The 17,317-nt window shown below is 38.5% G+C and overlaps 1 protein-coding gene and 1 pseudogene across 1 annotated transcript; both read right to left on the bottom strand.

Annotated features, from left to right (window-relative positions):
• Positions 1-4,616: 4,616 nt before the first annotated feature.
• Positions 4,617-5,539, bottom strand: LOC123469878. Its single transcript, XM_045169225.1, has one exon. It carries the CDS (start codon positions 5,529-5,531, stop codon positions 4,617-4,619), a length of 915 nt encoding a protein of 304 aa, XP_045025160.1. The 5' UTR covers positions 5,532-5,539.
• An 8,317-nt stretch (positions 5,540-13,856) lies between these two features.
• Positions 13,857-14,822, bottom strand: LOC123469877 (annotated as a pseudogene).
• Between the last annotated feature and the right edge of the window lie 2,495 nt (positions 14,823-17,317).

Genomic DNA, 17,317 nt, shown 5'->3' with positions numbered 1-17,317 from the left:
CTTCCGCTCAATCAGCTCTGGCACGTACTCTCGCATCCATCTGCGCCAGTATTGATTCACAATGAACTGCGACTGCCTGAAGCGCCGTCTAGACAAATCGCTAAATTCTTCTTCAACGTTCGGGGGATAGTGGGGATGATGACAGCCAAGAATAAAGTGGTTCGGCGTTAATGGTTCCGGTTCAGACGGGTCAGTCGAAACATGCGTCAGGGGTCGAGTGTTCAGAAGCGATGCAACCTCCTTTAAAACGGTGAGTAGCACTTCATCGGTAACGCTACGTTCTTCTAGAACAGCCCGCAGAGATTTCTTGCTGGAGCCGACGAGGCGCTCCCATGATCCACCGAAATGCGGGCCGGAAGGCGGCGAGAACTTCCAGTCGATTCCACGATCGATCATTTCTTCGGTTACAAGCTTTGAGTTCAGGTTCGCAATCCCCTCGCGCAGTTCCTTCTCACCCGCGACCAGATTAGTCCCGTTGTCGGAGAATATGGTGCCTGGATGGCCTCGATCGGCAATGAATCGGCGTAACGCCATCAAAAAGGAGTCGGAAGAGAGAGAATAAACCAGCTCCAGATGAACAGCGCGGGTGGAGAAACAAGTGACGAGGAGACCATAGCGCTTCTCAGTGCGTCGGCCGATCACTGTGTTGAAAAACCCGAAGAAGTCAAGACCAGAAGTAGAAAAGGGTCGGACGAATGGTAGCAGCATTTCTTTGGGAAGATTAGCCATTATCGGTGGTCGAGGTTGCGCACACCTGCGCCGACATTTGACGCAGCGCGCCAAGGTTTTTCGTACGGCCCGCCGGCCCTGAGTTAAATAGTACTTTCGCCTGACAACTGAGAGAGTGTGCTCTACTCCGGCGTGGTTGATCTCATCATGAGCGTCGGCTATGATTAAAGAAGTAAGACGGTGGTCCGCGAATGAGAATGATGGGATGCCGAGAGTGTTCGGGAAGCTCGGCATGCTTTAGACGGACATCTACTTTCATCAATCCGTCTGTAGGGTCGATGTACGGGTTTACGTTACGCAATGCAGAATCTCTCGGGATTGGTTTCCCTCTTCTTAAAGCGTCGACTTCTCTTGGAAACTTCTCTTCCGCGGCGACAATGATGCAGATTCGCATTGCTTGCTTTAGCTCATCGTTGGTGATCTCTTCGATTATTGTGCCTTTACGAAGCGACTGGGCCACATCGCGCTTCAACCGGGCAAGGCCGTTTTGGCTATCAGCAATAAAATTTGACACGACAGGCGACGAGACCTTTAAGGGATAAGGCGAAACATTAAGGGCACATACTGACCGAACGATGAATGAGTCGGGATCCCCTGCTTGACTCACAATCACCGGCTGCGGGGCTGACAATTGCAACTGAGTTGGACCTGTCAACCACCGACAGCTAGACTTGAAGCAATCAGGCGTAACGCCTCTAGTACAGTCGTCGGCCGGGTTATCCCTACCGGATATAAATTTCCACTGATTGGGACTTGAATGACGAAGAATCTCGCCGATTCGGTTGGCGACGAAAATCGGATGATTGTGATGCGAGGAATTGATCTGGTGAAGCACGATTTCGGAGTCGGTTCGGTACTCGACGGATTCGATAGGGATGCGCATTTCCTTCCTGATGGTCTGTGCTATTCTGACCGCTAGAACCGCGGCTTGCAGCTCCAGTCTGGGTATGCTCAGGACGCTAGTGGGGGCGATACGACCCTTTGCCATAACAAAACTGAGATGCGCCTCTTTGCGATAAGTTGTTTTCAGGTAGGCGACAGATCCGAATGCAAGAAGAGACGCGTCCGCAAACACGATTAGATCGAATGTGCAATCGGCAAGCTTCTCGTCACTCGATCGGAAGCATCTCCGGATGGAAATTTGAGAGAGGGACGACAGCGAGCCGGCCCATTTGTTCCACTTTTCCAGAATGCACTCTGGCAAAGGCTCGTCCCAACCTATCGGCTTTTTAAACGGCGATATTCCTGTTCTCAATTTACAGACCTCTTGAAATAGCAGCTTCGCATACTAATGACCGGTAGACACATTCCAAGGGGGTCGAATTCTCTTGACATTGCCGATAACAATTCCCGCTTTGTCATGACTGGGGAAAGATCCTTTACCCTCAACGTGTAGCAGTCGCCACTGCAGTCCCATGCAAGACCCAATATGTATTCCGTTGGCAGGGCGTCGTAATTCAAGTCAAGGATGGAGTCAGCTCTATCCTCCGACGGTATCGTTTCGAGAACCCTTTTTGATGAAGATGCAAAACCTGTCAGCTTGAACCCACCTATTGCTAGTGATTCTCTGACGTCCCTTGCGAACTTGATGGTTTCCGCTTCTGTGTCGAAGGAGTCGCTTAAGTTGTCAGCATAAAAATTATTTTTTATTCGCGACGCTACTTCGGGATAATTTTTGTTTTGGCTGACCGCATGCTGCAAGACCCAGATGGCCGCGGTTGATGCATGAACTGCTCCAAATACTAAGGTCGTCATTTGATATGTCCTTAGCGGTTTATTGCTTCCGAATTCGCGGAAGACAAATCGTTGGAGAGACTGGTGCTTCGCTGGGATCCCGACGCGATGATAGAAGGCCGCTATATCCGCAGAGAGTGCAAAAAGACATTCCCTTGATCGTAGGAGCACTCCCACAAGTTTTGGGAGCAGCGGCGGTCCGCGGAAAAGTTGATTGTTGAGCGAAACCTGCGAAAAGCTTGCCGCACAATCCATTACCACCCTAATCTTTCCGGGCTTGTTTGGATACTCAACGAAGTGGTGAGGCAAGTACCAAACCATTCCCTTTGGTTCGTTAATGGCGGACGGGTTGACAATTGAAGCGGTGCCGGATTCGATAAGCTTATTTACAATGTTGTTGTACTTTTCTGCATACTGCTGGTTTTCTGGCAGTGAGAGCCGACGCTCCATGCCATAAAATCTTGATACAGCTGGCTTTCTGTTGTTGGGGAAGACAAAGCCTTCAGATTTAAGAGGAAGTTCTACCTGCCAGCCGCATCCGATGAAAAGCGCCGACGATTCAAGCACCTTCAGAACCCGAGCATCTTCTGTGGAAATAAGAGCAGGCACACTTGCATCTGTACCGAAGGACTCGGTTGAGTGAAATTGTTCAACGAGGCTACATAGCGCTACATCTTGAGCAATTGACTGAATGTTGACTGATTTTCTCTTGCTCGGCCCGGCCACGAGAAAGTGCGGGATTTTCCCTATCACCGACCATCCAAATTGGGTGAGAACCGCAGTAGGTCCGTCTTCTTCGATTGGTTCTCTAATTCCCCTTTGAACATGAGCAGAAAGCTGGTCGGCTCCAATTAACACGCCAACTTTAGAAGAGTCTATTGCTGGCAAATTTAAATCGGCGAGATGAGACCAATTTTTTTCAATACCGGCCAGTTGATTTTCCTAGGGGATAGGCTGATCTTGGGGACAAGAAATGCTTCGGTTACAGGCACTTCCAACCCCAATGACGCGATGCGGAATGACACGATTTTTGAATTTATGGTAACGGAATCGTTGAAATTGCCGAAGCGAACACGAAAAGATGGCCCTGACAAATTTTACCTGGCTGCGAGATTGTCTGTGATGAGTGTTGCTTCGCTGCCTGGATCCAAAACGACAAAGGTCTCAGCGACGGATTCGTTGCTTTTAATAGTTACGGGCAGTATGGCTAGCAGTACAGAGCGCAGCCTGTTTGGCGTAGGTGCGTGAATCATTGATACGTTAAGTTGGTCGTTACCTTGTTGTTTAGAAGACGGAAATTGACGATCAGCTCCGTGTAACAGGGTGTTGTGGGCCTTTCCACACTCCTTGCATTTCACGTCAGCGCGGGTGCAGTTTCTTCCATAGTGACCTTGAACCAGGCATTTGAAGCAATAATTGTTGTCAGCGCAGAGGGCAGCACGCTGGTTAACCAACATGCGCTTGAAGGTGTTGCAGTATTCGAAGCGGTGACCCGGATCCGCGTTGCAGGCAGGACACTTTGGAGTAGCGATCTTGTCTTGAACCCGGTTGGTCAACACCGTCGGGCCACGATAGCCGCTGCTACCAGGTTGACCATAGTTGCTTTGTTGACACGGGATGAAGTTCGAGGCCGGCCTATTTGCGTTGCTTCCGGGAGTGGAGAGGCGAATTCCACGATATTCTTCTGCCCCAACGGCGATATCGATCCATTTGTCAAAATCTCTTAGCGATGGCAAACTCGGCCTAAGCGAGTAGGCGAATTTACCCCAATCGATTTGCAGTTGAATCGGTAGCTTTGAGGCGAGCGAAGTAATGACAGTAGAATACGTGAACTCTTTTAAGTGCTCATTTGGTACGCTTGATACGGCATCTCGGACGTCTGCGGCAAGACTGAAGAGCGCATTGAAATCCCCAGCTTTAAACGGTTGAACCTGAAGTAAGTGCTGATTATGCGCCTGCATGATTAGACCCGGATTTCCATACTTGCTCTCTAATTCATTCCATGCCGTTTCAAACGCGTACGACCCGTTGAAAAGGTGGCCCATCCTCTTGCGGATGTCATCCATTATGCTGTCTTGCAGACCAAGGAGCTTGTATGAGTCCGGAATATTTGCGTCGCGAACGGTAGCGTGAATGCCGTGTGCAAACCTCTGCTATTTGCGTGGGTCCCCGTTGAACTTTTCGACTACAATTTTAGGCCAGCGACTGGGTGGAGCGAATGCTGTTGTTATTTCACAAGACTGTGGCGTTCGAGATGATTGTTCTATTGGATTTATGACGTTCCCTCTTGGCGTTGAAGAATGGATGGGGTTCCCGTCAACCGCTCCCTCGAATGCACCAGCCAGAATCCTTTCACGTTCGATTGCCATTTTGAGATCCTCTTCTTCTCGTTCACTTTGACGGAGCAGATCATCCATTTTGCGAGAGCGCTCTACTCTTTTCCTTTCGAGCTCAAACTCGAGCTCGATTCTCCTCCTTTTTGCCTGGTGGGCCTCGTCAGAGGCGTTTCGGCCGCTTTTGTCTCCATCCAAATTCGAAACTAAAGCGCCAATCGTAGGCTGTTGGGCAGCGGTGATATTACGAGCAGCTTGTGTTCCTCCTATATCGTCCTCATGATTGCGACTTTTGGCAAGGCCCGAGACGATTGGGTTGTGGTTGACGATTTCGTTTTCGGGCACTTCTTCTGCAATTGCCAGCGGAATTGGTTGCAGAACGCGGCCAGCGTTCGAGTCAGTGACATTCCAAGCTGTTCTGTTGGCCACGGCATGGGCATAACCTCCAATGGCAAGCTGCACTTGTTCACTTAATGCAGCTACTTCTTGAATGTAAGTTTCCGCGGCTGCCTGCTCCTGTTCATCGAGTCCACCCGTGATAACGTATTGATCATTAACTGCGGTGATCCGCTCCAGCACATTTGCGAGAGTTGCCGACAACACTTTGACTTCGACCCGCGACGCTCGCCTGTTGATCATCCCGTGAATTCGCGCGACGAGGTTCGTGTGCTGACGCTTCATGGTTGTTCGTAGCCTGAACAAATCCGCGGCGGCCATCATATCGAGGTTTTCCATGATCCCAGGTCGATAAAGGCGTAGCTAATGATGGTGGTCAGCGAGTTGGTACTTTTCGAGAAGTTTGTTCGAATTGAAGGGTTTGTTCGTTTGTAAGTTTGATCTGGGTGGGTGACAGAAAAACGTAATTGGTGGATGTTTGAATCAAAGGGGTTTTGTTCGTGTTCGTAAGTTCGATTTAGGTGCGTGATAGAAAGACGTTATTTGTTAATGTTCGAAATATGGGTACGAATAAGTGAAATGAATTTTTTCGTGATGAAAGAGATAAGCTCGATTTGGTTGGTTATAGAGAGACGTTGCTTTCAAATCAAAAGGGGGAAACAAGAAAAGGATGGTAAAATACGGGTCAGAGGCATCAGGGAGGTATTAGAGGGGCAAGATAAAGGTGGATGGCGGGGATCATTTAGAGAAAGCCGATTCTAACCCGGCGGGGAGAATTGGGTTCCCGTTACAATCATGAAAACAAGCTAATGGAGATCGTATGCAAAACTTTGGTGCTCAGACATAATCATGCTCCTAAACTGGATAGAGATTGCAGAAAGCAGCTCCATACAGCGAGTTTGATATTGTTGTTTTATTTTAAATATATATATATATATTTTTTTTTTTTTTTTTTTTGCCTTTTCATGAGTCCCCCCTTAATTGCTTTGATCACTATGTTGCCCTTATTAAGTCCTTGGACAGGAACAGAAGAATAAAGGGCTGTATTTAAACTTGTTAAATTAAATAAAGACAGAAGCCCGCGTTAAATTAAATAAAATATATCTTGTGCATTACTCTGATGGAACTCAAATACTCCCTTGGAATTCGCTGTCCCTTTCATTATTAAACGTAGTTATCACTAAACCGCCGCGCGGCAGATTTCTCAACTAGAGGTGTAAATGACCATATATCTCTAGTTCAGTACGCCACCACCACCCTTCCGATGCTCTTTCTTCCATTCAAACATTAAAGCAAGAAAATTGCCCCTCAAATTACGAAGACGAGAAAAAGAAAGGAAAACAGAAAGCGTAATGGAAAAGGGATGGAATAAGTATGGAGATGCGAAGGTTAGGTGGTAAGAGGCGGAGTTCGATAGACGTCTCTTGTCCTTTCGCGCTCGATTGCAAAAAAAAGGAAAAATGGGAGTCACGGGAGGAGGTGGGGATCGAAATGTGCCGCATGGCCGTTCGAGATGGACGTTCGTAACCGACATTTTATGCATTTGTTCGATAACTTAGTTAAGACTTGATTACAGAGTTTTGCTAACTTACGAGTGAGAATTCCTCGACGCCGGCACCGCGCGACACGACGCGCGGACACAGTTAAGTTCGTTCCCGGGTTTCGGCACCAATGTGACCAATTGCTATCCGCTTGGTTGAATTAATGTTAACACACACACACAACACCGTGATCAACGAGTGGGCTGTATTTGACAAAACGAAGAGTGGCTCAATACACCTGATAACACGACAATTACAACTCATGTCCTCTCAGCTATATTTTTGAGTCTGCCGTCGCGTCTTCTCTCACCGATCCAGTTCGTCGTCTGCCCCCCTCGTTCGCCCTGTTGCCATACCGCCACATCCCCTATCCTTAGTGCGGATGCACAACATTAGGTGATTTAAAAAATGTTCGAATAACACACCAAAAACGAAAACTTGAAAAAAAAAATTTAAATGTTCTCCACGAGTATTGAACCACACATCTTTCAGTTTGCAGCTCATCACCTTACCACTAACCTATCTCAGTAGTTTTGAAGCTTAAATAAAAAGCTTGTGATTTTGTGCCTTCTGCTGCAATGTACTGTCCGGAATTAGCAACACGGGAGCTCATGTAAAAAAATGAGAATGCAATCGCGAATTGGATGAACATTTTCCATCCAAAATGAAATAAAAATTGAGCTCTTTTGTAAAGGACACTTTGGGGAATCTAGCTATACAAAAATTAGTAAGGTTAATGTAAGTTTCAGAGATATTAAATGATTTTTAAAATGTTGCAATAATACGCAAAAAAAAAACGAAAATTTCAAAAAAGAAATTTCAATGTTCTCTACGAGTATTGAACCAAAGATTTTTCAGTTTGCAGCCCAACACCTTACCACTAACCTAACATAGTTGTTTAGATTCTCAAATAAAAAGCACGTCATTGTGTGCCTTCTGCTGCAATGTACTGTCCGGAATTAGCAACACGGGAGCTTATGTAAAAAAAGTTAGAATGCAATCGTGAATTGGATGAACATTTTCCATTCAAAATGGAATAAAAATTGAGCTGTTTGTAAAGGACACTTTGAGGAATCTAACTATACAAAAATTAGTAAGGTTAATGTAAGTTTAAGAGATATTAAGTGATTTTAAAAATGTTCCAATAATAGGTAAAAAACGAAAATTCGAAAAAAAATATATTTGTAATGTACTACACCAGTATTGAACAAAGACCTTTCAATTTGAAGCCCAACACCTTGCCACTAAGCTATCACGGTTGTTTTCATAGTCAAATAAAAAGCATGTCATTGTGTGTCTTCTGCTGCAGTGTAGTGTCCGGAATTAGCAACATGGGAGCTTATGTAAAAAAAATGAGAATGCAATCGCGAATTGGATGAACATTTTTCATCAAACATGGACAACAAATTAAACTTTTTTGTAAAGGTACTTTCAGGGTATCTAACCATATGAATATTAATAAGGTTAACGTAAGTTTAAGACATATTAAATGATTCAAAGTTTTCCCTAATTACACAAAATATAAGGAAATAAAAAAATCTTTTATCCACCATAAGTGTTGAACCAACGATCCCATAGTTGACAGCAATGTACTGTACCGCTGAGCTATTATGGTATTAATTTCTTGAAATAAATAGCATATCATTTTGTGTCGTCTGCTGTAGTCTGCTGTCCGGAATTAGCAACACGGTGGCTTAGGTGAAAAAGGAGAAACGCAATCACTCATTTTATAAATATACCAAGACTTTAAACATTACGATTTCCACAGTTTAACAGAGGCCATCCTAAAGAATGTAGTGATATCAATAATGGTCGATGAAATGTCAATTTAGGAGGAATTTTTATGATTTGTAATATCGGACATTAAGCCAAACTTGCCGTAGTTTCAACGCAATTTTCTTGAAATTTTCACCGCTTGAAAATTTTTAAATTTATATCTATTAATTTTTAAACTATTGGCTACTTATTGAGATAAATTAATTGTTGTATTAATTAAATAGAATTCTGTATTTTGGAAGAGTGCCGATCTAGTGTAATTTGGGTTTGGGCAGACGACATTTCATTTTGACAGATCATTGTTATGATTACTTTAATCATTAATATCTCGTTTTTTTCTCATTGAATCCCCTTTAATGTCTTAAGCAATTCGATTAAGAATAAGAAATTGAATCGAATGAATCAATTAGTTTTTAAAAATATTACTGTCCGAAATTAGCAAAAATGTCCGGTGAATTAGAAAATTTGTCCGGAATTAGCAGATCGGCCATACACACATTTCCCATAAAGTATCGTTCAGACTACAGCTCTTTTCTACGTATAACGTATAACATTAAAAGTTTACGTTTGTACTTCGTAAATTTCGCTGCGTTTTTTACGGAGCCATATTTACATAAATGTGTTCGTAGACTGTTCAGACTACACTGTCAAATTTACGTAGAGTAGGCTAGATTCTGCGGAGATTCTAGCGTCTGCTGTAGATTTTTGTACCTGTTGTAGCTCTTTGTTATATTTATTGATAAAAGTTCTGAGGACGAAACGTTCTTCTTCTGACCAATTTCTTGAAGACCTAAAATAGAATAAACAATAAACCAAAATAGTTGCAAAAGATTTCATGAAATAATATTTACTTTTTGATTTTCTTTATCGGTGATTTTTTGGGGGGCGACTTGAATTTGTTAGGGGAATTCTTTTTGGCAACTTTAGTAGGCCCAATATTTATTTTTAAAATAAAAATTAAAAAAATTAATTATTAAATTTACAATTCTACACCTGACATATCCCAGAATGAATAAACAGGAGAGAAAACCTGAAAAAACAAAAGAATGTAGACAAGCGTAATAGATTTTGGCTACGTAGTGCGTAGAACGTCCCAAAAACTTATGTAAAAATGAGATCAATCTCATTTTTACGTACGCTCAGTTTTGACTTCGTTTTGACTACGTTTTGAGTTTACGTATTACGTACTACGTAGAGCGTTGTGTCTGAACACTCTTCCGTTCCCAGCTACGTAACTCGGAGCGTAAAAACGTTATACGTAGTACGTAAAACGCTCAAAAAGGCTGTAGTCTGAACGTGGCTTAAGGAAGCCTCTTAGCCAAAACGGTGTCCGAATTCGCGTTTTTACCCTATATTGGTATTCAATGTGAATACACTGTTATACCATGAGTTTTTACTTCTATATGTAAACTGCATGGAATATACTTGTATTCAATGTGAATACACTGTTATACCATGAGTTTTTACTTCTATATGTAAACTGAATGGAATATACTTGTATTCAATGTGAATACACTGTTATATCATGAGTTTTAACTTCTATATGTCAACTGCATGGAATATACTTGTATTTAATGTGACTACACTGTTATACCATGAGTTTTTACTTCTATATGTAAACTGCATGGAATATACTTGTATTCAATGTGAATACACTGTTATACCATGAGTTTTTACTTCTATATGTATACTGCGTCAAATATACTTGTATTCAATGTGAACACACTGTTATACCATGATTTTTTACTTCTATATGTAAACAGCATCAAATATACTTGTATTCAATGTGAATACACTGTTATACCATGAGTTTTTACTTCTATATGTAAACTGCATGGAATATACTTGTATTCAATATAAATACACTGTTATACCATGAGTTTCTACTTCTATATGTAAACTGCATGGAATTTACTTGTATTCAATCTGAATACACTGTTATACCATGAGTTTTTACTTCTATATATATACTGCATCAAATATACTTGTATTCAATGGGAATACATTGTTATACCATGAGTTTTTACTTCAATATGTAAACAGCATCAAATATACTTGTTTTCAATGTGAATACACTGTTATACCAAGAGTTTTTACTTCTATATGTAAACTGCATCAAACATACTTGTATTCAATGTGAATACACTGTTATACCATGAGTTTTTACTTCTATATGTAAACTGCATGGAATATACTTGTATTCAATGTGAATACACTGTTATACCATGAGTTTTTACTTCTATATGTATACTGCATCAAATATATTGGTATTCAATGTGAATACACTGTTATACCATGAGTTTTACTTCTATATGTAAACTGCATGGAATATACTTGTATTCAATGTGAATACACTGTTATACCATGAGTTTTTACTTCTATATGTATACTGCATCAAATATACTTGTATTCAATGTGAATACCCTGTTATACCATGAGTTTTTACTTCTATATGTAAACTGCATGGAATATACTTGTATTCAATGTGAATACACTGTTATACCTTGAGTTTTTACTTCCATATGTAAACTGCATGGAATATACTTGTATTCAATGTGAATACACTGTTATACCATGAGTTTTTACTTCTATATGTAAACTGCATGGAATATACTTGTATTAAATGTGAATACACTGTTATCCCATGAGTTTTTACTTCTATATGTAAACAGCATCAAATATAATTGTATTCAATGTGAATACACTGTTATACCATGAGTTTTTACTTCTATATGTCAACTGAATGGAATATACTTGTATTCAATGTGAATACACTGTTATACCATTAGTTTTTACTTCTATATGTAAACTGCATGGAATATACTTGTATTCAATGTGAATACACTGTTATTCCATGAGTTTTTACTTCTATATGTATACTGCATCAAATATACTTGTATTCAATGTGAATACACTGTGATACCATGAGTTTTTACTTCAATATGTAAAAGGCATCAAATATACTTGTATTCAATGTCAATACACTGTTATACCATGAGATTTTACTTCTATATGTAAACAGCATTAAATATACTTGTATTCAATGTGAATAAACTTTTATACCATAAGTTTTTACTTCTATATGTAAACTGCATGGAATATACTTGTATTCAATGTGAAAACACTGTTATACCATGAGTTTTTACTTCTATCTGTAAACTGCATGGAATATACTTGTATTCAATGTGAATACACTGTTATACCATGAGTTTTTACTTCTATATGTATTCTGCATCAAATATACTTGTATTCAATGTGAATACATTATTATACCATGAGATTTTACTTCTATATGTAAACTGCAAGGAATATACTTGTATTCAATGTAAATACACTGTTATACCATGAGTTTTTACTTCTATATGTAAACTGCAGTGAATATACTTGTATTCAATGTGAATACACTGTTATACCATGAGTTTTTACTTCTATATGTAAACTGCATGGAATATACTTGTATTGAATGTGAATACACTGTTATACCATGAGTTTTTACTTCTATATGTAAACAGCATCAAATATACTTGTATTCAATGTGAATACACTGTTATACCATGAGTTTTTACTTCTATATGTCAACTGAATGGAATATACTTGTATTCAATGTGAAAACACTGTTATACCATGAGTTTTTACTTCTATATGTAAACTGCATGGAATATACTTGTATTCAATGTGAATACACTGTTATACCATGAGTTTTTACTTCTATATGTATACTGCATCAAATACACTTGTATTCAATGTGAATACACTGTGATATCATGAGTTTTTACTTCAATATTTAAACAGCATCAAATATACTTGTATTCAATGTCAATACACTGTTATACCATGAGTTTTTACTTTTATATGTAAACAGCATCAAATATACTTGTATTCAATGTGAATACACTTTTATACCATGAGTTTTTACTTCTATATGTAAACTGCATGGAATATACTTGTATTCAATGTAAATACACTGTTATACCATGAGTTTTTACTTCTATATGTAAACTGCATGGAATATACTTGTATTCAATGTGAATACACTGTTATACCATGAGTTTTTACTTCTATATGTATACTGCATCAAATATATTGGTATTCAATGTGAATACACTTTTATACCATGAGTTTTTACTTCTATATGTAAACTGCATGGAATATACTTGTATTCAATGTGAATACACTGTTGTACCATGAGTTTTTACTTCTATATGTAAACTGCATGGAATATACTTGTATTCAATGTGAATACACTGTTATACCATTAGTTTTTACTTCTATATGTAAACTGCATGGAATATACTTGTATTCAATATAAATACACTGTTATACCATGAGTTTTTACTTCTATATGTAAACTGCATGGAATATACTTGTATTCAATTTGAATACACTGTTATACCATCAGTTTTTACTTCTATATGTATACTGCATCAAATATACTTGTATTCAATGTGAATACATTGTTATACCATGAGTTTTTACTTCTTTATGTATACTGCATCAAATATACTCGTATTCAATGTGAATACACTGTTATACCATGAGATTTTACTTCTATATGTAAACTGCATGGAATATACTTGTATTCAATGTGAATACACTGTTATACCATGAGTTTTCACTTCTATATGTAAACAACATCAAATATACTTGTATTCAATGTGAATACACAGTTATACCATGAGTTTTTACTTCTATATGTAAACTGCATCAAATATGCTTGTATTCAATGTGAATACACTGTTATACCATGAGTTTTTACTTCTATATGTAAACTGCATGGAATATACTTGTATTCGATGTGAATACACTGTTATACCATGAGTTTATACTTCTATATGTAAACAGCATCAAATATACTTGTATTCAATGTGAATACACTGTTATACCATGAGTTTTTACTTCTATATGTAAACTGCATGGAATATACTTGCATTCAATGTGAATACACTGTTATACCATGAGTTTGTACTTCTATATGTAAACTGCATGGAATATACTTGTATTAAATGTGAATAGACTGTTATACCATGAGTTTATACTTCTATATGTAAACAGCATCAAATATACTTGTATTCAATGTGAATACACTGTTATACCATTTTTTATATTTTAAGGGCGTGGACTCGAAGACCGAGTATTGCCCCGTGTATTTCACCCGATAAGCATCAAAGTTACATGTTTTACAAAAGGGAACGTTCCATAGGACTAGAGAGTTGTACATAAATTTGGGAAACTGGGCCTGCGCGGCGGCTCTGGTGCGGGCGTTCCGGGGCAAGACCAAAGGGGATTTGAGTACCTGTCCGGCTTGGTTAGACCTTCTAGACCACCAGCCGGTGGTCGCCGGCATAGCTACATCCCCTATGGGTTCCCGACAGCAGTTCCCAGAGCCCCGGCCTGACGAGCTGATATTATTAGAGAGAATAGGAGAGGGGCTAAATTAAAATACCAGACCATCAACAATGACAACACTGTACTCTAGTGGCTGATTTCATAAAATTGAGCTACTGGTTCACGAGAAGCGAGCAGAGGGCGTCTCCGAGGAAAGCGCTAGTCTTGTCCAAGAGAGCCCTCACGCTGGCAGTAAGACCATAGTCTCCAGTGGCTGGATGGGTGGCCAACGGGAACGCGCGCTCCCGGACCCCATTCCTAGCCACCGGAACAGAGCAAATAAGATATGCTTCAAGAGGCCTAAAATCAGTGTTAGACGAAATAATATAGAGACACGAGAAGCGCTCGTCTTCAACTATTTAAGAGAGAAACGCTTAGTGCTAAGCACATATTTGACCAGTGCATTCCAGGACAGATTTGATTTTGGAAAGATATGGAGAGGAGGGGGCCAAGGAAGGTTGACGGCAAGGAGCTTCTCATACAGCTCCTCTCTGAGACTAGAGTAGTTTGGGCAGTAGAAAAGAAAGTGAGTAATGGACTCAATAGTAGCACCGCATCGACAGGAGGCGGATGAAGTAAAGCCAAACCGATGTTGGTGAGCATTTAGGGGGCAGTGGCCTGTGAGTAGCTGGGTAGAGATTGCACTAGTTTTTACTTTGAGGAGCCTGTTGGCGGAGTACACATCAGGGAAGAAGGCTTTTACGCTCAAGTTGGTTGACAATGACACCCACTCCTTATTCCACATATTCCATACATATTTCGAGAGCTCTTTCTGAATAGCCTTCGGGGAGACCGGGGCGTATCGAGTTGTAAACGGAGAGGGATATTTGGCCCAGAAGCTAGCTAGGGCGAGACCAGGTGAGTTTGGATTGGCAGCAGTGAAGACATGACAAGAGTTGCCGAGTTTTGCCAGTTTTGCCCATACCATGAGTTTTTATTTCTATATGTAAACTGCATGGAATATACTTGTATTCAATGTGAATACACTGTTATTCCATGAGTTTTTACTTCTATATTAAACAGCATCAAATATACTTGTATTCAATGTGAATACACTGTTATAACATGAGTTTTTACTTCTATATGTAAACAGCATCAAATATACTTGTATTCAATGTGAATACACTGTTATACCATGAGTTTTTACTTCTATATGTAAACTGCATGGAATATACTTGTATTCAATGTGAATACACTGTTATACCATGAGTTTTTACTTCTATATGTAAACTGCATGGAATATACTTGTATTCAATGTAAATACACTGTTATACCATGAGTTTTTACTTCTATATGTAAAATGCATGGAATATACTTGTATTCAATGTGAATACACTGTTATACCATGAGTTTTTAGTTCTATATGTATACTGCATCAAATATACTTGTATTCAATGTGAATACACTGTTATACCATGAGTTTTTACTTCTTTATGTAAACTGCATCAAATATACTTGTATTCAATGTGAATACACTGTTATACCATGAGTTTTTACTTCTATATGTAAACTGCATGGAATATACTTGTATTCAATGTGAATACACTGTTATACCATGAGTTTTTCTTCTATATGTAAACAGCATCAAATATACTTGTATTCAATGTGAATACACTGTTATACCATGAGTTTTTAGTTCTATATGTAAACTGCATCAAATATACTTGTATTCAATGTGAATACACTGTTATACCATGAGTTTTTACTTCTATATGTAAACTGCATGGAATATACTTGTATTCAATGTGAATACACTGTTATACCATGAGTTTATTCTTCTATATGTAAACTGCATGAAATATACTTGTATTCAATGTGAATACACTGTTATACCATGAGTTTTTACTTCTATATGTAAACTGCATGGAATATACTTGTATTCAATGTGAATACACTGTTATACCATGAGTTTTTACTTCTATATGTAAACTGCATGGAATATACTTGTATTCAATGTGAATACACTGTTATACCATGAGTTTTTAGTTCTATATGTAAACAGCATCAAATATACTTGTATTCAATGTGAATACACTGTTATACCATGAGTTTTTACTTCTATATGTAAACTGCATGGAATATACTTGTATTCAATGTGAATACACTGTTATACCATGAGTTTTTACTTCTATATGTAAACAGCATCAAATATACTTGTATTCAATGTGAATACACTGTTATACCATGAGTTTCTACTTCTATATGTAAACTGCATGAAATATACTTGAATTCAATGTGAATACACTGTTATACCATGAGTTTTTACTTCTATATGTAAACTGCATGGAATATACTTGTATTCAATGTGAATACACTGTTATACCATGAGTTTTTACTTCTATATGTAAACTGCATGGAATATACTTGTATTCAATGTGAATACACTGTTATACCATGAGTTTTTAGTTCTATATGTAAACAGCATCAAATATACTTGTATTCAATGTGAATACACTGTTATACCATGAGTTTTTACTTCTATATGTAAACAGCATGAAATATACTTGTATTCAATGTGAATACACTGTTATACCATGAGTTTTTACTTCTATATGTAAACAGCATGAAATATACTTGTATTCAATGTGAATACACTGTTATACCATGAGTTTTTACTTCTATATGTAAACTGCATCAAATATACTTGTATTCAATGTGAATACACTGTTATACCATGAGTTTTTACTTCTATATGTAAACTGCATTGAATATACTTGTATTCAATGTGAATACACTGTTATACCATGAGTTTTTACTTCTATATGTAAACTGCATGGAATATACTTGTATTCAATGTAAATACACTGTTATACCATGAGTTTTTACTTCTATATGTAAACTGCATCAAATATACTTGTATTCAATGTGAATACACTGTTATACCATGAGTTTTTACTTCAATATGTAAACAGCATCAAATATACTTGTATTCAATGTGAATACACTGTTATACCATGAGTTTTTAGTTCTATATGTAAACAGCATCAAATATACTTGTATTCAATGTGAATACACTGTTATACCATGAGTTTTTACTTCTATATGTAAACTGCATGGAATATACTTGTATTCAATGTGAATACACTGTTATACCATGAGTTTTTACTTCTATATGTAAACTGCATGGAATATACTTGTATTCAATGTGAATACACTGTTATACCATGAGTTTTTACTTCTATATGTAAACAGCATGAAATATACTTGTATTCAATGTGAATACACTGTTATACCATGAGTTTTTACTTCTATATGTAAACTGCATGGAATATACTTGTATTCAATGTGAATACACTGTTATACCATGAGTTTTTAGTTCTATATGTAAACAGCATCAAATATACTTGTATTCAATGTGAATACACTGTTATACCATGAGTTTTTACTTCTATATGTAAACAGCATCAAATATACTTGTATTCA

Source organism: Daphnia magna, linkage group LG2, assembly GCF_020631705.1.
Source record: "Daphnia magna isolate NIES linkage group LG2, ASM2063170v1.1, whole genome shotgun sequence".
NCBI classification, from domain to species: Eukaryota; Metazoa; Arthropoda; class Branchiopoda; order Diplostraca; family Daphniidae; genus Daphnia; species Daphnia magna.
This window is presented reverse-complemented; position numbering and strand designations above follow the sequence as displayed.